The sequence below is a fragment of the Cydia pomonella genome, chromosome 13, assembly GCF_033807575.1.
Source record: "Cydia pomonella isolate Wapato2018A chromosome 13, ilCydPomo1, whole genome shotgun sequence".
Classification (NCBI taxonomy): domain Eukaryota; kingdom Metazoa; phylum Arthropoda; class Insecta; order Lepidoptera; family Tortricidae; genus Cydia; species Cydia pomonella.
Genome location: NC_084715.1, coordinates 18,533,178 through 18,557,299, shown reverse-complemented (window position 1 = coordinate 18,557,299; position 24,122 = coordinate 18,533,178). Strand labels below are relative to the sequence as shown.

Genomic DNA, 24,122 nt, shown 5'->3' with positions numbered 1-24,122 from the left:
CTGACATCTAACCGATATCATTCAGTTATCGTGCATTTCGCTGGTACTTGTCCGTATGTATTGGCGCGGGCGAGACGCACGATCGTTAAATAATATGATTCAAATATAATTCTGATGTCAGACGTTCGAATTGACCTGTGAGTACTTCTTCAATTGTATTTACGCTCACATACAAAGTAAACGTTTGTTTGTATGCATTCTACGTAAATCGTTTTCCGGGTCGTTACTTTTATTCGTGTGTGCATGACGGTGGACCCTGGACACATTTGATACTTGACAAGTTGACATATGTCAAGTATAATAGTGTGCCCACAAAAGTTGTCTTTACAAGCTTTTATTTTGTTTCACCTGTCTCGTTGTCAGTAATCAAATCTTGGAAGTTAAATTTGACCCACTTCCCGGTTTCCGATGAAGCTGAAAATTTGCATATATAATATGTAAGTCGGGTGACAATGCAATATTATGATACCATCGAGCTGATCTGATGATGGAGACAGGTGACCATGGGAACTCTGTGATAAAACGAAGCAACCTAATTGCGTTTGGGGTTTTTAGAATTGTCTCGATGAGTATTAGTTGCGTGTGGAAAGAAAAGTACAGTCGGCGATAAATGCTTGTACCAAAAAAGAAATTTTTGCCAAAAACTTATTTACCACCGTTGATACTGTATACTGTGTTCGCTTTTAGTTCCCTTATTACGAACTTAACATATATTTATTATACTCGTAGACATTATGAAAATGGTTTTCGAGTTGTTACCTATTTTATACAGAGGTACATAGCTACATACATCGACCTTTGCACAGTTATCAATGTATTACGCGTCTCATTACAGCATTTAGTGTTAAATAACTATTACATGCATATGTACACGATATACAATATACATATGTAAGTAGCGTGCTCTAGATAATACTTTAAACTAGAGTGTTCAATTAATTTTTTTGATTTCGAGTGTAATTAAAATAAGTTTTTGGCAATAAAAACATTTATGGTACAAGCTTTTATCGCTGACTGTACTTTCCTCCACAGGCAACTATAGATACTCATCGAGACAATTCTAAAAACTCCAAACACAATTAGGTTGCGTTGTTTTATCATAGAGTTCCTATGGCTACCTCCTGTCTCCATCATCAGGCCAGCTCGATAGTACCTTAATTTAATATTGCATTTTCACTCAACTTACATAGGTATGTATGCAAATTTTATCCCTTATTGGAAGTCGGGAAGTGGGTCAAATATAAAATGCAAGATTTGACCCGTACATACATAGGTACATTGTAAGTTAATATAAAACATGTAATAAAAATCTTCAAATGTTAAAATCTTAGAAACCATTAATTGGGCCAGGGACTCATATATTGCAAATTAACTCTAACATACGCTCTTTAAAGGAATGCGTCAATTTCAAATCAACCTAAGTGTAAGGCCTGAGAGTCCTTGTTGACAAACGTACGTACGTCTCGTAAAAAAGCGACCGGTTCCGCGCCCGTCCCGCGCTTGCCCTGTGTGTGCGACTAGCTTTAGATAATGAGTGATTACTTGTGCTTTTGACGCGTGGTTTGAACTTTGATCCGCTAAGGAGCAAACAAAACGAATTGTCTAAAGACGTGTCAAAATGTTATAAAAAATAAGTTAGTTAATACACTGCTCACAAGTGTCACGGATTTAATTTTTAATTTATTTGAGTAAAACATGGCTAAGACTTTGCCCCACAACCATGCCATCTATTCGATTACTGTATATTAATCATAAAAAATATTTTGACGCATTTTTTAGAGCTCCGTACAAAACTTTGTTGACGGAGCTCATATTTTTCTCTTTGAATTTCACGGGCCTATAAATCCCGGTCTTTTGATAGGCTTGTGTGGGGATTTAGATCCAACGTGTAGACGCCCGCCCCTTGGAGAGCTTTAATGTCATGTAGAACGCCTGCTGGAACCCGTACGCGTATTTTTCTTATTATTAAGTTTCTTTACATTGTATAAGAAATTAATATACCTACCTACTCTAATATTGTTAAATGTTGATTTACCACGTAATGATCATGTTACATTATGCTTAATAAATAAAACTAAACACATACATAATGAGCACTCGGACGTCTACATAATGTACCTAATTACTTATAGTATTATATTCATTGTTTCTGGTCAATACGGGTAAGTGTGGCATAGGGATAAGTGTGTTTTTCGATACTTATGATATAGGAGGTATCGCCTGAATGAATAATACGCAATTATCGTTGCCCATGAACACCTGCAACACCAGAGGGGTTGCAAGTGCGTTGCCGGCATTTAATGTCGAAGTACGCTTTTTCCTTGAAGTCTTTCTTTTCATGTATACATAGGTATACTTAAATAGGGTTTTTATGGTTTAAACAACTTTAAAGAAAGTAATATATATCCCAATAATTAAAACACACAAGTAGTAATAAATAAATTAACAAGTATATAACAAACAAAAATATCAATTCATGTATACCTACATATTTTTTACATGTAAATATTTTAAAATGTTTTACACATAAAAATACAGACTTTTAATTAAGTTCAGCAGAAAAAATAGATAGAAGTAAACTCTTATATTCTTCTTCAAGAACGTTATTGATGACGTTTACGTTCGCTTCTTCCCTTGTCGTAAAATTGTTAGTGTTGATGCCTCTATCTTCCCCTGAAAATATAAGACATGTGTTAAATTACCGGGTTATTATACTATACGCTTACCGGCCTTGAAATATAGGTCTGTCTAAAATATTTCAAGAGTTCTCTCGATTTCTCCAGGGTGTCATTATCAGAATGTGACTAACTGTGATGTAGGTAAGGTCAACCGGGATAAATGCAACTATGGGATTATTGCGTCTTTTTATTATTTTTCGAATACGATTGATCTTGTAATTCCCGTTGTTAAAAAAAGAACTCAAATAAACATAGTGTAGCCAATTAGTGTGAGTAGTTAAGAAAAGTGAATCGCTGTCAGTTTTGTGACGACAATTAAGCATGAAATCTTTAGGGGAATCAACTTTTTGCCTTTTTTATATAGCTTATAGTTTATGAAATGAACATCGAAACCAAGTTATTTGTTGAAATTTAATGCCTAATAATTATCCCCACAAAATATAAGAGAATATTTTTTTATTAACAATACACGCTAGATAATTGGGTACTTACACTATTTTCTTAAAAGTCCCAATAACTTCTTTTAACCTGTCGATCTATATTACAGGTTTTAAACAAAAAAAATCATCCCAGCTGATCCCGACTAATTAAGGAACTAATCCTTTTGAAAACCTTCAAGTCGATTGAAAATACGTAGTTTCCTATTAATTTCCTAGCAAGGCTTATGCCTTTTAACCGACTTCAATTTCATAGAAGGAGGAGGTTCTGTATTCGGTTGTGGCTATTTTTAAGGTTCCGTAGCCAAAGGGACAAACGGGACCCTATTACTGAGACTCCGCTGTCCGTCCGTCCGTCCGTTTGTCACCAGGCTGCATCTCATGAACCGTGATAGTTTAGCCAGTTGAAATTTAGCCGCTATAACAACAAATACTAAAAAGAGAATAAAATAAATAGTTAAGGGGGCTCCCATACAAAAAAATAATTTTTAGATAATGGTATGGAACCTTTCGTGCGCGAGTCCGACTCGCATTTGGCCGGTTTTTTTTATTATTTTATTCTATGGACTCTATGGTCAATTTTAAAATAAGAAAAACAACACACGTACTTATCGAAACTCAACTTTAACTTACCGCATAAAATAATGCTATTTTGCGAATATTTCACATCTCCCACAATTGTGTCATTCAGCGCTATACCCATGACAACAGGGTCCAATAGTGTAAAGTAATCATTTTTTACTATGGTAATCCTTTCGAAGGCGTTTTGCGCTCTCATTATTTCAGTTGGTATGGCTCCTAGGACTTCTTGGCGCCATTTCTGAAATATAAATAATATAATACATTTGTTGTTAGGATATTCTCTCTTTTCGGTTTCTTAACGTTTATAGTTTTTTCCGTGGGAGGGGTGTTAACCCACCGCACAACCCCCAAAATGCTGGAGGACCACATCCTACGTTGGTCAGCGAGTCCATCGGACTTAGCCGAGTAGTGTAGCTAGGCTGTACTACCGACCATTCCCCCATCCACCAACCGGGGGACGCTCCTTACTGAGGATGGGTGAGGATCGAGGTGTTAAGAGAGCTTATTTGGGACGACCGACTGGTCGCCGTCCAGTGGGTCGGCCCAGATACCGCTGGAGCGACAGTGTACAGGCGGATCTGTGCCAACTCAAAGCCGATAACTGGCAGGAAGTGGCACAGGATCGGGACAGGTGGCGTTCTCTCGTTTTGGAGGCCAAGACCCTCTTTGGATCACTGCGCCACAATAGTTAGTTTTAGTTAGTTGTTGTTAGGATACTTGTTAGCATAGATCACTACTATTCGGTCCCGACCTTCACCACTGAAGGTCTTCGTCAGTTTTTTAGGGTTCCGTACCCAAAGGGTAAAACGGGACCCTATTACTAAGACTCCACTGTCCGTCCGCCCGTCCGTCTGTCCGTCTGTCACCAGGTTGTATCTCATGAATCGTGACAGTTGAAATTTTCACAGATGATGTATTTCTGTTGCTGCTATAACAATACTAAAAAACAGAATAAAATAAATATTTAAGGGGGCTCTCATACAACAAACGTGATTTTTTTGCTCGATTTTACCTATAGATAATGGTACGGAACCCTTCGTGCGCGAGCCCGATTCGCACTTAGCTGAATTTTTCTTTAGTATATTTGGGACATCTATTTTAGTAGTGTGACTACTTTAAACACAAATCATAATATTTGATAAAAATAAATTATTTGTTCTCAAAGTTGTATAGATCATTACTACTAGATGGAGTACATCAAATGAATTGCTGTGACCACACATTGACGCAACGCAACAAACTCAATTCCGTATGGATATACCTATATGTTACGACAGTGAATTTTCAAAAGTTCCATTTAATACTTGATGCGATTAGTATCTACATATAAAGCTTATTGGGTGGTTTATTGAACAACTTACCCGGGACACACCTTTAGTTCTGACTTGTGAAAAGGGTACAATCGTCACTTTCTCTGGATGAGCTTCTTGCATTACTATGTGGTATGCTTCCGCGTCTTGCTCTGCGTTGAACTCCGCCTTCGTTTCAGTTTCACCTGAAATGTACCATCGTCCAAATTTTTAACTGTTACTTCTGCTTAGGGCTCTTTCCCAGTGAGGAACCAACGAACCTTTTTGCGGGTACGGTTTTCTGCAGGATTCCGTTATTATTAGTAGTATACACGTGCTAATATACAAACGTCAAATTTTAATAAACTGAACTGTTTTAATGTAAAAGGTGTTAATTGTTTTTGTTTGATCTTGTCCCAAAACCTACGTTTCGATTATCCGAAGTAGTCTCGGTCCCAATTAGTTTGAATAATCGAGGTTCTACTATAAACTAGTTTAGTATGTTTTTTGCCACAAGTTTGCTGCCGCTGTATTATATAGCGAAACTGTAACTAACTCGCAACGTCTTGTACCCTAATAATGCACACTGGAAATTGAACCGTTTACTATTGTTATTATCGTTCAATTTAGAATGTTACGAAATTTACAGTTGCTTATTTACTTACTGTAGACGTTTCCCGCGCCTACATACAGATGTGAAAGCCGATTAATCAATTGGGGTTCCAATCGTACTGCCAAAGCTACGTTAGTGAGTGCGCCGATCGCAACCAGTATTATTTCATCTGAAACAAATATGATTATGAACAGAATAAAAGACAATATGAAAATTATTCTTAATAGGGTTATCAGTAAAACTACCGATAAAAAGTACCTGGGTATTTGTTAGCCAGCTCAATGATACCAAGAGCTGCAGGTATCCTCTGAGCTTCAATGGGCTCTATTGCTGTAAAATTGTTGTCACCGAGTCCGTCCGCGCCAAAATATCCATCAGATGCTACTGAGATCAGTAGAGAGTCGTTACTGCCACGGTATATAGGTACCTGACAAACAGAATGATAGTGTTATACAGCTGGATTTAAACCAATAAGGCCTGCAGCCGGATTCAGTTTTCGAATTTAAACTGTCGCGATAATACTAACACTAAGCTAATTATACGGTTTAACTCACGTATTTTAATTCGGAGAGCCTAGATTCCCATTTTTATGCGACTCAGTTTATTTTATGATAGAGGATGATTTACATTTATTTCACAATGTTCCACTATTGCTAAGCAGATGAATCTTGCATATTAACTATGTGGATAAGTTGTTGGTTCATATTTATAAAAAAAAGGTGTTACTACCACCAGCCTAAATTGTTATACAGAATGATTTATGTTTAATTTTTTCAATAATCTTATCTTTTGTTAAAAAAAAAAACATTAAACTATAAACTCCCGCGTCGAACGATGGTACCTATGACAGTTCCTGCAAGTCTCTTTTGGTTGAGCGTAATTAAAAAGAATAATTCAAGAAATATGTTTATACCGTATTTTTATTACTTAAATGTAACATTTCTAAATGAATTAGAAACCGTTAACCGTTAACGCAGAGTCAAATTGTACTGGTAACCATGGTAACTCCAGGTTAGTGGGATTATGCAAGTGGCGCTTGATGTGCTAAACTTTCAATAAATATCTACACACATTTTATGTGACCGCTACTCCATATAAAAATCAACTATCATAGGGACCATCATCCGGTGTGAGAGGTATAATTTTAGCAGTTGAGTTTTATTTTACTGGTGGACAGTTGTTATTAATTGCTTACTTCACGCCTCCCCGCTACGTCTAAAATTCTTTGAGTATTGATGAATGCCTGGTCTTCGTCCACGTTACCGTGAGTAGTTGTCATTGCTATAACTGATGGTCTGAAAAAAAAAAAATGAAACCATAGCCGCAAAATTTATAATTACATTATATTCACGAAACTTGAGGAAGGTAACGTCCTAAAGCTATTCGCTAGGTGCACGACGGGTGCTGCCCTTATTTTGTGAGCTTCTACGTTAAATCTTGTACAATAAAATTAATTTAAACGGCTGCCGCGTGCCGCAGCATTAATGTGAGATATTCAATAAGATTACATGTGCTTCGCACCTGGCTAATAAGATTTTTTTGTACTGCACTCTTCACTAGTTTATACCATAAACTAAGTGAAAAGTTTTTTCATAGATATTTTGAATTTACGTGAGTATACAGATCACAAACGTGGAATAAAATAAGTACTTATTGGAGTACTAAATAACTGCGATTGTTTAATATGCTCCATCTAGTTTAGATGATCTCTTAGTTAAGCGCTTTTAGCGCGAATTCTGATAGAAATGAAAAACAATGATCATTTAAGTAACAATTAATTCAGTTGTTATTATTCTGGATTTACACGTATTAGTAAAGCTTGCGCTAATTAAGAAAGTTATTAAGTAATGAATTCGTGAAAATAAGCAAACACATTAGGACTTTTGAGCGCTACTCTCATCGGAAAAAAATATTACCAATTAATAACGTAAAGTAACACAGACTAGACAGATATATACGTAGTAATATGATATCTATTAATTATTCTCAAATACAATGCCTGCACCTAACAAACGTCTCTTTTTGACCCAGTGGTTGACTGGTAGAGAATGCCTTAAGGCATTAAGTCCCCCATTTGTACTTATTATTTTATGTGCAATAAAGTATAAATAAAAGTTATTTACGATACAAGGGCGAAAAATAGTAAATTCGTAATGAGTGGCGATAAATTAAAACACGACCGAAGTGAGTGTTTTAAATCAACACGAGTTGCGAATTACCTATTCGCACATGTATCGTACAACGTTTTACAGTACATATGAACCTTAAAATTTTCGACATAGTTACATAATGTGCTAATTTATGCACTAGTGCGGAAAAGTAGCACCAGTACTGTAGCAGTACTGTAAATAAATATATAGAAGTAGGATAGCTAAGAACGAACTGTGACTTCATGATAGGCCGATTTCGCACTTAGCACGCACACAATAATGTGTACATGTGGGGTTTAGGGCACTCACCGCTTAGGGCTTGTGCACAAATCACGCGAGGTTTTTTCGGGTATATTTAGACCCCCCCCCTCCCCCTTTGTGATATTTGGTGAGGTTCTTAGCAAAACCCCCTTCCCCTACATTATAACCTCACGTGTATTTTTATTTTATTTTTTCATTCGATCTTATTTTAAGATAAATAGTATTGTATAGAGTAAATCTTGTTTATAGTTAGGGCGGCGAATAGGGGAATTTTCGGTAATACTCGAGCGTGGCAGTTTAAGATATGAGAGATACCTTAGACCTAATAGAACAACCTTGTAAAGTATATAGCTCTATATGTAGTGACGCGCGCTTAGGATAGACGATCAGATTAGTAAAAAAAATCGATAGTCTGAAATACTCGAGCGCGTCAGATTAAGATATTGGGGGTTGATTTTAGTGTTTTAAGACTAAATTTAACTAATCTGACGATAAGTCCTTGACGCCGCCGAGTTATAGGGTCGCGAACTTGTAAAAAAAAACGTCAATCCGGCATTCTCGAGCGCGATTTTTTTTATTTTTATTTTGAAGAATATAATCTTAAACTTACTAAAAATACAAAATCTGCCGGTTTCCGCATGACCGGAAGTGTGGAGGAGCCATTTCGTCTTCCGAAAAACGCGTTGCGGCATATAAGTCGCGAACGATACATTTTACAAAAAAAAAGTTTAAATAAACAAAAAAGGTAATTTTATTTTACACAAAAAAGGTCTGTTTACATTTTTGTCCAAAGTTAAAACTTTTTGACTTGAAGCATCATAAAAACTCAAACTCCCGGTTTTTTGAGTATATCTCGAAAACTGAGGGTGTTCAAAAAAATTTATATGAAATAACGATGATTAAATTATGTGACTTTTATTATCTCAAATTTTTTTTTTCTAAAGCTTCTCGACAATTTTCGTGGACACGGAAAAAGTTACGCGTGTACAAAATACTGTATACAAAAGTATTATTAACATGTACAGTTTCATGTATGTATATTATTCAATAGCCTGTTGATCCTCAAAAAAGTTTTTTTTGGACGTACCGTAAGCAAAACAAAGTGAAGAATTGAAGCAAAAAAGAGGAATTTGCCATAAACATGTAATACAGACTGAGCGCTTCGCGGAAATATATTTTTATATCATTTAATTTTTTTATACAATAAATAATACAATTCGTACTACATTTCATCTACATTTACGTTGGTTGCATCTATCGCTTTATTGTCATTCTTAAAATCCCCGTTTTATCAAGGAGAAAGAAAGGAAAAAAAAGAAACCAAAAAACCTTTTTCGGTCAGATTAAGAGAACCCACCAACATTTTTGTCAGATTAAGAAAATATGCTTTCAGGATACCGAGATAAACCTCCCCTATGAAAATCTGACGCGCTCGAGTATTTCAAAAAAACTTTTTTTTTTTGCATTTTCAAAAATTCATCGTAACTTATCGCCACGCCGAAATCGTCAGTTTTTTTAAAGGGAGCTTCCTTGGGGCCTACTTAACACCCCTTCCGAAAATCTGACGCGCTCGAGTAAATTTTTTTTTTTTGCATTTTTGACTACTTTATATTCCTACCCCCACCACGCAAACCGGCAGATTAGTATACCGTTGTTATCAGAGGCACTTGGGGCATACGTAGTATGAATATCTGACGCGCTCGAGAATGCCCAAGTAACTGTTTTTTTTTACATTTTTGAAAAACCGTACACGCCAAACCCACCGCTAAAATGGTTTTTAACTTTTTACCATACGAGCTTTTCTTTTCGAAATTATTTTATCTTTCGATTTTGATAGGTCTCGAGTCTCGACGGCGCCGTTGAATTACGCCATTTAGCTACCTCGCCTCCCTAACTATTAGACTGGCTATCTTGAAGTGCCAAGTGAAGATTTATGTTTAACAAAACCGAGAAAAAGTATGTGGTAGATTTTTTTTTTTAGTTTCGTTTATCATAGAAAAATACACGTGAGGTTTTCTTATACCCCCCTTCCCCCAACGTGATCTGTCGTGATTTTTTCGAGACCCCCCTCCCCCCCGATCGAACCTCGCGTAATTTGTGCACAAGCCCTTAAAGGCAAGTGCACATGGGATGCTTGTGCGTAGAATGCACGTGTCCGTGCACGTGCCCGTTGTAATATGCATAAGGATCCTTATGACGTGCACATCTACCCACGCGTAGCCGGTCTGCACTGGCCTTAACTTCCCTCGAGTTGTGCATGCGTGTCGCATGTAAACACGATGATATTGATACGAAATCACAGTTTTGTCTTACCGACCCTACCAATGGATGAAATGAAAAATCTTTATTTTCAGGCAACTCTGGGCCCATAGATACATACAACAACACAACACAACACAACTAGCATACATATTATAGACCGCGGGCCAGGAGCATATTTCGTCAGTCATCGCCTCCCGGCTGATACTTTGTCAGATGATAGTTTAGATGCTGTTTTAAACTTAAAAAACCGTCAGCCGGTTCTATCACGGTGGAATGACCGTCAGCTGTAAAATGAACATGTAAAAAATATGCGCCTACCACTACGGCAAAGTATGCGTAATGTGTAAATTGCGTAATCCGTTGATGGCTTTTTAGGCGATTACGCCTGATGAAATGCTACATGCAACGTTTCATGATTTGTTTTTGCTATTATAAAAGGTATAGCGCTTATTTTTTACATGTTCATGCGACCAGCTGATGTTCTTATCACCGTGATATAACCGGCTGACGATTTATTTAAGTAACAAGCATCTGAACTATCATTTGACAAAGTATCAAACGGCAGGCGATGACAATTTTTTTTTGTTTTACGTGTTTCGGTGGCTGCCATTCCTCAACCCATCAACGGAGCGGCAGCTGACGTTTACGAGGGTTAATCATACCTAGCCGTTAACCACTACACGAGTTTTCAGCCGGGAGGCGATTGGTCATAGAAATTGTTCCTGGCTCGCGGTCTATTATAACTTTTATCTTAAAACTAAAAGATACTATGGCTGCGATGCATTTCGCAACCCCGCTGTGTCAGGAAGCCGGCCGCGGAACCGCCGAAACTTGACACGCTTCGGCCAATGCGTATCCTTCAACTCTGTGGGTAATACATACCATGAGAAACTTACCCATTTAAATACTTTTCGCTAAGAAGAGCCATAAATATAGCCATAGCGTCGTCAGCTCCCCCATCGTGGTCTATTATTATTTTAGGATGACCTTGGCCTTTGCTAATAATGTTACCAGTGCTGTAAAATAATTCAATTACTGTAGATAATTAGCATAGTTATTATACGCGATTAACCTCAACATTAAGCTACGTTTCCACCAGAGCTGCGTGAGCAGACCGTTACGAGGGTTGTGTTAGTTAAGGACCAATAGAATCACTTCATTTACCTACTATTGGTTCTTAATAAACATATTCTTCGCACAGCTCAGGTGGATACACAGCCTTACTCGGATATTTATCCGACGATCTCGCACGACCTGTCTGGCCTAGTGGGCAGAGACCCTGCATGAAGCCGATGGTTCCGAGTTCTAATTCTAGTAAGGACATTTATTCGTGTGATGAGCACGGATATTTGCTCCTGAGTCTTGGGTGTGTACCTATGTATTTAAGTATTTATAAATATTTATATATTATAAAAACTTAGTACCTACGCCAATTCTAGGGATTAGTTGTCAAGCGGACCCCAGGATCCCGTGGCAAAATGCCGGGACAACGCGAGGAAGTTTTTTTTTTATATAACGGGTGGTAACAAAAAATGAGAATGGTTTTCTGTAGACTAATAAACAAAACTATCTAAATCATTATATCATTAAGCAATTCAAATCTTTGTATTATGTGTATATGTAAAATCATTGTATAGGTGACACAGCTCAGGTAAGAAAGCACATCAAATATGTTTTGTAGGTATAGCAATCTATCAGATTTATATGGTGTATATTCTCGTTCCTTTATTAATTTTATTTTTCTTTTCCCTTTATCAGAATTTGATATGTTTTCTGAAAGAGCTACGTATTTGTATGATTTGATATGACATATATATATTTTTTGATCAAATTTCTATAAACAAAAGTAGCAACTGTATGTAATTGTATGATTTCGTTGGTAATCTAAATTGTTTTTTTTTTCTTATTTAATGCATGTTAATTATAAGATGTAATGTTTTAAAAAGATGTGTCCCTCCGAGTTTCTTGCCGGTCCGTATTGGGATACCCTCCTCCAATTGAGGGGGATTTAAATCTTCTCGGGTCAGAGGTGTAGGGTTACAGCCGGTGTAGCTTTATTTGACGATTTCGCATTTCTGGATTAGTTATGTGTTGTTGAACGTATTTATGGAACTGTAAACAACATTATAAAATAATATTTTATGACATGTATGAAATCCATCGTCAGAATAACAATGTCAGATATTTACAGTTGCGATAAGAAAAAATGAAAATGGTATGCAAATAGATAATAAAAGAATTAACGCTTTTATTAAACAATGTTTACTTCAAAGATGGATCACGTTTCTTATTATTATGACTTAGAAATTGCTTGCTATTATTTAGATAAATAACACTCGAGTCGATAAAAATGTACGTTTTTGCCGGGTATATTAACGCGATATAAATTCATTATTTAACTTGCCCTGTTAGTACCTATGTATGTACGTAATGTTAGCGTGGGTTAAATCCTGGAAGCAAAATTTTACCCACTTCCTGATTTCCGATTGAGCTGAAAATTTGCACACATATGTAAGTCGGATGACAATGCAAACTTATGGCACCATCAAGCTGATCTGATGATGGAGACAGGAGGTGGCCATAGAAACTCTGTGATGAAACAACGCAACCTACTTGTGTTTGGGGTTCTTAGAATGTTCTGTCTCGATGAGTATTAGTTAACCTGTGGTAAGAAAAGTACAGTTAGCGATAGAAAAACTTGTACCAAAAAGGAAATTTTTGCCTAAAAATGTTTTTACCTTAAATTGGGCGTTTCTGCTGGGTGTCACCCACCTGTGGTGTGGTAATTATATGACGTTGGTGTAAATGTAAATATCATTATAGATAAAGCTGAGTAAACGAAAGAAATATGCGCGTTTACAACAAAAAAAAATGTTGTCAAGGAAATCATCATGAGGAAACCTGTAAACATCCGCGAAGAAATTCAAAGGTGTATGCCAAAACCCTCTCGCGTATAAGAGGAGACCTATGCCCAGCAGTGGGACGTATATAGGCAGAGTTATTTATTTATTAATAAGGAAATGAGCTATGCTAATATAATCTTTAACGAAAATAAATTTACTTCAGAAAACAGTATCCCATCAAAGACATTTTGCATGTAAAATGTAGCCAAGACGAGACCATAAGGCTCGCACTGTCAAAAATATATGAAATCTCCTGTAGAGCCAAGCTTCTAACTCTACAAGGCCTAACTTCACAAACTCGACTCCTTAGTCAAAATATATGGCTTGGCCATTTCACTACCGTCACATGAGCGTAAGGTGAAAAATGTATTCACTATTCATTATTTTTAATATATTTACAATACTTCTTTTAGTAACGAAACGGCCAAGCCACATATTTTATTACATACTTACTTTTAAAATAGTCATTTTGTTTTGAAAAATAATTGTAATAAATTGGTTTAATAATTGTAACATAACAATAAAATAATATATGTGATCTTTATGATATTTTGTGAAATAAATATTAAAATCGAATAAAAAAATGTAGTGCCAAACGTAATTTATTTAATTTTGGTCTAGTTTTATTTTTTGAATTACTTATCAAATTTATCATTTTATTTAAATGAACTAAATCGGTTTCCAGAATAAAAAAATGTAGTGCCAAACGTAATTTATTTAATTTTGGTCTAGTTTTATTTTTTGAATTACTTATCATATTTATCATTTTATTTAAATGAACTTAATCGGTTTCCAATAAAGGAATTTATTTAAAAAAAATGTACTCACCTTATTGGAACAAGAAAAATAGCTAAAAGGGATACTGAGACGATCCAATATTTATATTTTAATTTATCCATTTTAAAAGTAACAATTTTTTTAAGATATTGAGAGACACGACTGATCCGTAGTCGAGGTCGTGTTATCTGATAGGAAGTACAGAAATACAGCTACTCAACCACTTTTCGTTTTTGAAATTCGTCACATGATATGTGTAAGTGGCGCCGCTCTGGTGGCACATTAGTTATCTGACATATTATTTAATGCATGTTAATTATAAGATGTAATGTTTTGAAAAAATGTGCCCCGCCGAGTTTCTTGCCGGTCCTAATTGGGAATGGAATGGAATGGAATCGAGGAGGGTTCCTCCAATGGAGGGGGGATTTAAATCTTCTCGGGTCAGAGGTGTAGGGTTAGAACCGGTGTAGCTTTATTTGACGTTCGTAAGCGCATTGTAATATGCCTACTTGAATAATAACCTATCTTTATCTTTACAGTTGACAGTAAGAGTATGAAAATATGGACTATGGTGTTGTTATTGTTTTAACCCTTTAACGGATGTAAGGATGTCAGTAATTACGCGAAATTGAACTTTATCAATTTGATATAATGTTCATAATTATCGTAAGCAATGTATTCCCTTAAAGGTCACAACACAATGAGTGTTTTCTTTCTATGGATCTTTCGTACCTACTCCAATACATACCAACACAGTCGGTTCACGAAAGTTGATCTGGATTTTATACGAGAATTTTGACAGTTCAGTACAAATCTCGCACCAGCTCTTATGAATGAACTTACATACCTATATTCCATTTTTTTACATAACAATTTAACTTTTTTAGTATTTAGTTTAACTTATCTTAAGATAGTAGGTAATTTTTGAACTCAATTCATAGTACTTAATATGGACGCTACTTAAACACGAGTAATACACTTTATAGTTCATGAAATATCCTTCGGCACTGTTCACAAAATACTTTATTTATATATTAGACCAAGAACTGTAATTTCGACAATAACTTTATTTTTCTAGTTTCAATTGATTATGCCCGGCCTCTCCAAAAAAGTATTATTTTTAAGCAAGACTGGTGAAATTGTATTTGCTTGTTTTCCTTGCTATGAAAAAGGGACACGCCTTACGTGTAAAGTCATACAAAATAAAACCGACACCTCAATTTTATAATTTATTCAAATTACGACACTTGAGACAGCAGACTCTCCGTCCTGCTATTACAATTCTTCTTAATCATTTCCGGCATAAAAATATGCACCTGCCTTTTCCCTTTACCCAAATCCGGTATCAATTTTTTGCTAACTAACTCCGCGTACTGTTTTTCCACCGCGTTCCTCTCAGTGACCACCTTATGCCGTGTCTCCAGGACGTTGGCCCGTATGTCTCTTTTCGTTTTGTCCTTTTTTGCATCGCGTGGCGTGTTTCTATGCCGTGACTGTCGCGCGTACGTCTCGATGGTCGCCGCCGACGGTGGGACTTGGTAATCGCGATCGATACCTTGAGTCCTTGCCGAATCCTTTGGCGTTTTAACCTCTTCTTTAACCCTTATATCTACGGTTGTTTTTGACTTGCTTAAACAGTTGCGCTTCTGTATTTCTGGCCAGCTGTGTCGCGGTTGCGCCATGCGCTCCGCATTTGGAGCCAGCAAATCTATTTTGCCGGCTAGGTCTAGCCATTGTAAAACTCTGTCCGATAGATCTGTGTTTTCCTTGCATTCGTTTCTAGCTGTCCTATTGCTTTTAAATGCCCTCATGTTTGCAGATAAATCGTAGTTAGAACGGCCGGTGTCGTACTCGTAGATCGGTTGCGGATTCGCTTTTAATAAAAACTCGTCTTCCGATTCAAGCTCCAAAGCCTCCAAGTTTAGCAGCTCTATTGGTTCGTGGCTTTTCGGGCGGTTTTTACTTACAATTTTCGACTTATCGCTTCTGATAACAAGGCTCAATTTCCTCTCTCCTTCGTCTCTGATACTCAGTCTAGAATTCCTTGAGTATTTCGTTGTGCTGGCGGACGAATGTGGTCGCCTTTTGACTTTGGAGTAGTAAGGGTCGTCAGGGGTGAGAATCGCGTGTCGGAAGCCGTCGACCCACACCGTGCGGACGTACATAGGCCGCTGCGAAGACTGCCAGCGGGGCATGTCACGTTCCTGGCTACACACACGGGACGTGCGTGCGTGAACTTGGGCCCATAATTGATTATCGATGCTCCTGAAATTGAAATGGCTGAGTCAATAAAAACGTTCGTGTTCCCGCGAAAGGGGGGATAAGCCGCCGTGAAATCTATTTGGTCTGTTCCGCTCGCTTGATTTACGTAGGTGAGGCGAACGCTCAGATTAACCAGTATAAGCGCATACTAAGATTAACAATACTCGGTACTGATGAGGCCACGGGCACACTGGTTGGTTCAAACACCCTATTCACATGCGCGCGGTGAGCAAATGGAATATGCGACAGGAAAGCTACGTATAAAGTCGTTTTGGTAAATTATTGCTTTGCGTATTTTACCAATGTATAATGATTGAATTCATATCGATTATGGCGATTAACATAAAGATGAAAGGATTCTAAAACTAGAAATCAGTTTAGCTGCACTGCGCCATTTTGGCGAACTTTACATTACATTAAAACAAGTTTTAAAGCGAAAAGTATAATAAGTTAATTTTTCCGCTTCTGTTTTTGTCGTTGTCGTATCGTATATAACAAAAGGAATATCTTGACTTAAATTCTATTGTAAAATTATATAGATACAGCTGTAGCTACGTGTGTGTATTCAATTGTATTTCGAGTAACTACCTTAGTAACAAGTCACTTAAGTTATAAAAGTACAGTCTAATCATGAATGGCAGAAATTTTACGAAAAGCAGAGTAGGACGTCAATTGAAAGGGCCGAAGTTATATAAAAACGTTGTGTCACGCACTGCTCTTTCACTAAACGATTAATCATTTCTACGTTTAACACAGTGTAGCTCATCTACAGTGTTTCAGTAGTAACAATATAACAAGAAGCTATTATAAATGGGAAAGTGACTCTCTCTGTTTGTCTGTCTGTTACCTCTTTACGCTTACCTAAACCGCTGAACTTACTTAGATGAAATTTGGTATGAAGATACTCGTAGTTTGAGGGCTCGGAAATGACATAGGATATTTTTTACAATAATCATCATCATTTCTCTTAGACACAAGTATAAGGAAGAATAACGCTTGATCAGATCTCGGAATACCGGTATTGGAAGCATCTTCGGCCTGATGCTTCCAATACCGGTATTCCGAGATCTGATTGGATAAATTTCGGGATTCAGCTTACAGCCTGAAATAACACATCAGGATACTTTTTCATTTCCGAATTTCATCTTCTAAAGCAGTGATTCCCAAAGTTGACTGGGCTCCGACCCACGTAACAAAAACTGCTAAATTCGGGACCCACATCTTGGCTGTTTTAAATAGGGGACATAAAATGTTATTAGTAAACTCAGATTCCTTAGTAGCAAATCGAGGCCTACTCAATGGTGTCTTATTTGTTCGGGCTGTTGATTTTGTTAATTTGGTATCATATCAGGAAACATACATCCCACCAAAAAAACCCTCTGTAATCTGCCCACCAAAAAAATCCTGTATCTCAGCAAAAGCCAAGCCCCTGCCTTTATTAACCATACACCTTGGTTTAAAAACTATGGCTTGGCTGTTCGTTTGGCATGCCGCTGCCGTCTTACGTTTCAGGGCCCACTCATATTTCGCTTGCGACCCACTGATGGGTCGCGACCCATGGTTTGGGAAATGCTGTTCTAAGGGGATGAAAGTAGAGTGCGATTAACGGGTTAAACGGGGAGAGACGTTATCATAAACGTACTTTATTTATATGACTAACTTTATGATTATAATGCTACATGTAATTAATACATTTAGGTTTATTGGCAGTAGGATATTGTGAATTGTGACTCTAGACAAATGGTTATTACGCCATTTAGACTTTCTGACATTAGGACAATATACATTTCGACTTATTGGCAGTAGATTTTTAAAGGGTCGGCAACGCGCATGTAACACCTCTGGAGTTGCAGGCGTCCATAGGCTACGGTGATTGCTTACCATCAGGCGGGCCGTATGCTTGCTGTCGTGGTATATAAAAAAAAGAACTTTCATTGTGACACTAGCTAGAAGTTGGACATGCTTCTAAACGGCTCTCAAGTATGGACTATGACATCAATATAATATGGCTATATTATATTGATGTCATAGTTTTTATTAAATTATATATTTGTAGCGCAATTCTTATTATTTTTAGCTAGTCTGCCTGAGCCAACTCTGCACCGACTTGACAGTGATTATATGTAACAGCATTACTGTTATTTTTCTTTCCCTCTCATATCCCGGTCTTCCAAGAATTTTCCGCGCTTGTATGAAGTGTGAAGTCTGCAAGTACATACACTGTAGCTCGTAACATTATAAAGTAACGAGGCAAGAGGGTAACGAGACCATTCAAAGTCGACGCATTTGCAAATTGAAAACCAGCTATGTAGTATCTTTTTTTATACTATGTTGGTGGCAAACATGCATACGGCCCGCCTGATGGTAAGCAGTTTCCGTAGCCTATGTACGTTTCCAACTCAAGAGGAGTTACATGCGCGTTGCCGACCCTAACACTCCGCACCCTCTTTGAGCTCTGGCAACCTTACTCACCAGCAGGAACACACTATGAGTAGGGTCTAGTGTTATTTGGCTGCGGTTTTGTGTAAGGTGGAGGTGGAGGTGTACTTCCCCTTAGTTGGGCTCTGCTCTAGATCTGGAATGAAATCCACTGTGCTGTGCCATACCACACAAAGCGAGATGACATTCACAATGCCCATACCTCTCTTTTAGACGTAGTTTAAGGACATACCCGGGTAGTATCTATTATTATGCCAGTGATCGTCGGGGATTGCCCGAAAGCTAGTTTTATACTTCACAATAGTTGATTTCTCATAACAAAACTAGATACGGGACATTCTACTTTTTGTTGTATGTAAGTTTTTTAAACTTTCTCGTAAAAAAACATAATAAATGAATAATAAATATAGGCTATATTATAATAAATAAAGTAGTGTAAGTTTTTTATCATGTTTTTATTTTATTTTTATATTCGTTCTTTTATTTCTATTTTCATTAGTAATTAACATAGCTTTTCACTTCATTCATAGTAATAACTTTTTTTTATAATGGCTATTCATAAACCTTGATACCTCTGTTTTAAAACTATATGATGATTCGTTTTGAATGTATTTTTTTTATATCAACCAAAAACTTTACTTAAAATAGGAGGATAGATACGCCTATGAAGATATTGATATCTTTTTAACATCCCCAAAACTAAATTCATAAATAAATACTTCCTAGTCAGACTGTTAATTTTTCCCACGTCTCGTATTAATTACTAATTTTCGGAAAAGCGAAGTACTTATAATTTTGGTTTTTGTTTTTGTAACAACATAGACAATATATTTTTTTTTTTTCTTTATTCAGCAAATGTAATATAAAACTATAAAACTACTCACCTCTTTCAAATATATAAATCCCATCACTCTGCTGCGTTCTCTACGCCGTAGCTCGTAGATCTCTACAAACCACTACGCTCGTAGTATTACATCCATTCTCTTCAAACATTGATGGTTCCGTCTCAATTCTGCGTTTGTTCAAACGGTCGTATTTAACTTTCTCATATATTTTTTGTTGCTAGCGAGAAAGCTAGCTTCTCACGCCTTTTGTTTTTAATTAGCAAATAATCTTTTTTGACCTTAGCTTATACAAAAAATACGTGATTTGTGTCTTATTTCTTTCTTTTAATCGAAGTATTACGTTACCTACTTTTCTTTAGCCGTTTTAGTCAACGATCTCATAAATATTCCGTTCTAGCAGGTACCAAAAAACGAATATATTCTTGTATCTAAATCCTTTCCTTTTGGTTAAAGTTCGTCATTCGATTTTCAAGCTGCACATTTGTTTTCCTCCTTTTTTGGTGATTTGTTTTCGTTGCGGTATTATTGTGGTTCGGTAGATGTCGTGACGTGACGACCTCGCGAATTCAGAGTTCTGTGTGACTGCCGTGGGGCGACCGATCGGAGCCGGTTTTACCCCCGGGTTAGGGCTCGGTCATGCTGTAGTTGTCCTTTTGCGCAAGAATTGTCCTTTACCAGAACTAAATTCAGTTCTGGTAAATTTGCAATACAATACAAATACTCTTTATTGCACACCTCAATACAGAAATAATACAAAGAATACAGCACCTTAGGAAGAAGTGAACAACAGGCGGTCTTTTATCGCTAACAAGCCGACTATATTACGACGTTTAACACCAAACATTTAAAATAGCTCCGTCTATTGCTGCAATATATTTTTTTCGCAAATGTACGGCACGTTTGACTTTACTGGTAAAAAACTGGCTGTGACATACGGACAGACGGACGGACATGAAAAAACTATAAGGGTTCCGTTTTTGCGATTTTGGCTACGGAACCCTAAAATGGCAGCTAAGTACATCGTTTATGATCGGTCAAAAGTAAAAAAAAAACATTATTGTCTCATTTTACGTTACAATCAGGCGCGTATGCTGGTTTGCCATCGACGTGATATAAAAAATGTTGTATAGAATCTCCATTATGTGTCGCGGTCCAAGCTTTTTAGGGTTCCGTAGTCAACTAGGAACCCTTATAGTTTCGCCATGTCCGTCTGTCTGTCTGTCTGTCTGTCCGAGGCTTTGCTCCGTGGTCGTTAGTGCTAGGAAGCTGAAATTTGGCATGGATATATAAATCAATAAAGCCGACAAAGTCGTACAATAAAATCTAAAAATTTAATTTTTTTTATGGTATCACCCCTACACGTAAAGTGGGGGTCAACTTTTTTTGCTTCAACCCTACAGTGTGGGGTATAGTTGGAAAGTTCTTTCAAAACTAATAGGGGTCTTTAACAAACATTTTTTGATAAAGTGAATATTTTCGGAGATAATCGCTCCGAAAGAAAAAATAAATGTGTCCCCCCCCCCCCCCCCCCTCTAACTTTTGAACCATAGGTCCAAAAAATATGAAATAAATCGTGGAAGTAGAGCTTAAGAAAGACATTAAATGAAAACTATAGCCGATATGATGAGTTTAGCTATTTTTGAGTTATCGCAAAAAGTTTCCCCTTCATAGTAAAAAGACGTACACCCACAGTTCATCCCTTGGTTAACAATCTACCATACTTTAAGCTCCAGTTTAGCTTATTGTGACGGAAGAGTAACTACGGAACCCTACTCTGAGCATGGCCCGACATGCTCTTGGCCGGTTTTATTTAAAGGTTGAAACGCCCATGATGGGAATTAGGCGTAGATCTACGGAAGATCTGCCCACGGACACAATGTGTCTTGTTCCCGTCATGCATTAACAGATTGGTTCGCCAAACACATTTACCAGACAGATCTGACTAAAACATTTATATACGAAGCTTCGTTAAAATATCTATTGTACTTCGACCACAGATGTCATATTAGCCACACCCTTATTTAGTCCTAAAATGGCTGTCGATGGTTGGCGTGCCAACTTGGTCCATTATCCGCGGCTCGGGCCTTCGTTAAATTTGTCAACCTTCCTTTACTGCCAAACAGAAATTTTGCTCAATTCTTTATTTTTCTGTAGAAATAAGGGAACAAGATCATATAGCCTTCAGAAGTTTCAAATTGGTTAAGAAATATATATTGAAAGTTACAGAAGTCACAATGTAGACGCATTCTCAGACACAAAATGGTGCTTGATGGTTGGCGTGCCAAGTTGGTACATTATCCGCGGCTCGGGCCTTCAATAATTTGTCAACCTGCCTTTTAACGGCAATTTTTTTGCCCAACGCTTTATTACTTTAAGACAAATATGAATAGGAGTAATTCGTTCAACTTCAACAACTTTATTACAGAATTTTTCTTCGATAATGGGAATGGTATAATCGTGTCCACGGTCTGCTTAAAGACTAGCAAAATACCGTTATATAGGGGCTATATAATTAGTTTATGGGTGCTTACTATTAGGTTAAACAGTCTTTTCAATTTCAATGTGTTTCACAAATTCTAAGAATTCAGTCGGGATAATCGTTAAGATGCAAGAGAATTTTAATAGTTGTTTTACCACCCTTTTTGCAGCACGTTATAACTAGTTGCTCTGTGAGCTGTATACTCACGAGCATAACTTAAAACTGAATAAATGTATGACTCCGCCATTTTGAAAAAAAACCAAAAATGTGGTTTTGTTGCCTCTGGTATAAGATTAATTTCTGATGTATTTATGCTCACTATTTAGGAAACTATCAATGATTTTGGAAGATTTGCTCTAATTTTTTTAACTCCATATTTTCATTTTATATTTAAAAAACCGAAATATATGATACAAAATATGCTGAAATCAAACAAACTAGAGCACATTCATAACTTTTGTGAATATATGTGTAAACTGTGCACTTGAATATATATAAATGCGCACAGATATTAAGGGCAACAAAAAAAAAATTTTTTTTGTAGAGCTGTGTTATCGAAGTTATCGAACCTGCTCACAAAATTTCACGAGAATTACGAACTGTAGAGGAGAACATGCGGACATGCGAAAGCATTTTTGTCCAAGCTGAATCGGAGACCTTTGCTAACGCTCGTACAACAAACATGCGGTTCAACCCTATTCGTGTAGTCACAATAATATACTAGAAGATAATCTAAATACCAACCTATAAATTACTATACAACATTTCAAGTCGCCAAATATACTGCAGATTATAAATTCGGCAGTCATTTTGCATAATCAAAGCATCGAATGTAAACTGTTATTTAACACGAAAGGTTATCCTTTACTAATACTAATACAAAGCTATTTCTGCGGTCGTATTTTGAAATAGCATTACGTGCATATATTAAAATTAAGGAAATCAAACGAGAATAGTCCTTCCGTTCATCATAATAAGGTATTTAATACTCGCTGTATTATGCTTACTTGTATTTTAGTATTACGCGAGGCGTCGTTGTTTGGGGCACGGTTAAGTTGGTGCAAATAAGTAGTTTCCGAAGCAACTTGGTCTGTTAATGGAATGATGGTATCTCGCTGTATATTTAGAAACTTTGCCTAAATTAGAGTGGAAATAGAACTGGGTGAAGTTTAAAGAAAGTTATGTCGGTTGCACAATTTTGTTTACAAGTTCGCTGTCGGTTCACACTTTGTTAGCTTATTGGTGTTTGTTTATTTTTATTTTTTTTATAAAGGTGATTAGAGAAGAAGGAGCTTATACAGCTTTGAAAATGATATTTATGGCTATTTTGGGACTTTTTAACTGTGCAACTTTAAATGGGTGCTAGTACTTGTTTAAAACTCAGTCTCAAATAGGTAAGCCGTTGTAGGTAGGTACATACGTCTTTTTTAATGAAATAGTCTCAAATTTAGTACATCAAGCTAGAAAAAAACAAAACCTACATTTCGAGTAACAATTAGATGCATTTAATCACTAAGGGAGTTGAACGAATACATAACAGTAGGTATACCTAAATAAAGTATTTTAATAATTTTACTCCACAATGTCATTACTGAACATTCGTAATTAATTACTACCAAGACACTCAATCTCTCTCAGACAAACATAATTAGATCGTATGTAGCTGACACACCCACAGACCGAATACACCAAGACACTCAAGAGAGCGTTGTGTGATAAAACCTCACCACAAAAAGTAAATGGATGGCGACAGTGAACTGTGAAGCCCTGAATAGTTGCGGCGATATTCAAATGTGATATCGCGGCGCCATCAGATATGCCGGCACTCACTGGGTTACTGCCTATTCGAGAAACAAAACTTTATGAAATTTGTTATGTTTTGTTATTTGAATATATATAAAACTTTATGAAACCTGAACAGACCTATTGGTAATTGGGTATATAGATACTGCAAGGTAGGTAACGAGCTAATGAGGAGAAACGCGTTGAGTTTAACGTAGATGGCGCTTAATGCGTTTAAATTATACATGTTTAAAGACTGGCTAATCCAAAGAAACGTAAACCATCGACTCCCAGACTTTTATTTGGCACCATTAAGTATCATTTGTGATTCATAATTTTATTCATATAATATTTTTTGCTTTT

The 24,122-nt window shown here is 36.7% G+C and overlaps 3 protein-coding genes across 3 annotated transcripts in view; 1 reads left to right on the top strand and 2 right to left on the bottom strand.

Moving 5' to 3' along the window:
• LOC133524471 (von Willebrand factor A domain-containing protein 8) overlaps positions 1–24,122 on the top strand; it is a 77,512-nt gene that overhangs the window by 20,811 nt on the left and 32,579 nt on the right. The window lies entirely within an intron of this gene.
• Positions 892–14,190, bottom strand: LOC133524475 (inosine-uridine preferring nucleoside hydrolase-like). Its single transcript, XM_061860511.1, has 8 exons — positions 14,004–14,190; positions 11,169–11,288; positions 6,795–6,894; positions 5,858–6,026; positions 5,652–5,768; positions 5,059–5,192; positions 3,749–3,935; positions 892–2,673 (listed from the first exon to the last, which is right to left on the bottom strand). Exons 1-8 carry the CDS (start codon positions 14,072–14,074, stop codon positions 2,543–2,545), a joined length of 1,029 nt encoding a protein of 342 aa, XP_061716495.1. The 5' UTR covers positions 14,075–14,190; the 3' UTR covers positions 892–2,542.
• Positions 15,169–19,610, bottom strand: LOC133524476 (uncharacterized). The gene is made up of 2 exons (XM_061860512.1): positions 19,538–19,610; positions 15,169–16,217 (listed from the first exon to the last, which is right to left on the bottom strand). Exon 2 carries the CDS (start codon positions 16,145–16,147, stop codon positions 15,191–15,193), a length of 957 nt encoding a protein of 318 aa, XP_061716496.1. The 5' UTR covers positions 16,148–16,217; positions 19,538–19,610; the 3' UTR covers positions 15,169–15,190.

What these genes read in the sequence shown, in the direction of transcription:
- LOC133524475 (XM_061860511.1), bottom strand. Translation starts at nt 14,074, where the DNA reads ATGGATAAATTAAAATATAAATATTGGATCGTCTCAGTATCCCTTTTA. An exon ending in ATTTTTCTTGTTCCAATAAG is followed by an intron (nt 11,289 to 14,003) that starts GTGAGTACATTT and finishes ATTATTTTACAG; the next exon opens with CACTGGTAACATTATTAGCA. An exon ending in AGCGAAAAGTATTTAAATGG is followed by an intron (nt 6,895 to 11,168) that starts GTAAGTTTCTCA and finishes TTTTTTTTTCAG; the next exon opens with ACCATCAGTTATAGCAATGA.
- LOC133524476 (XM_061860512.1), bottom strand. Translation starts at nt 16,147, where the DNA reads ATGCCCCGCTGGCAGTCTTCGCAGCGGCCTATGTACGTCCGCACGGTG.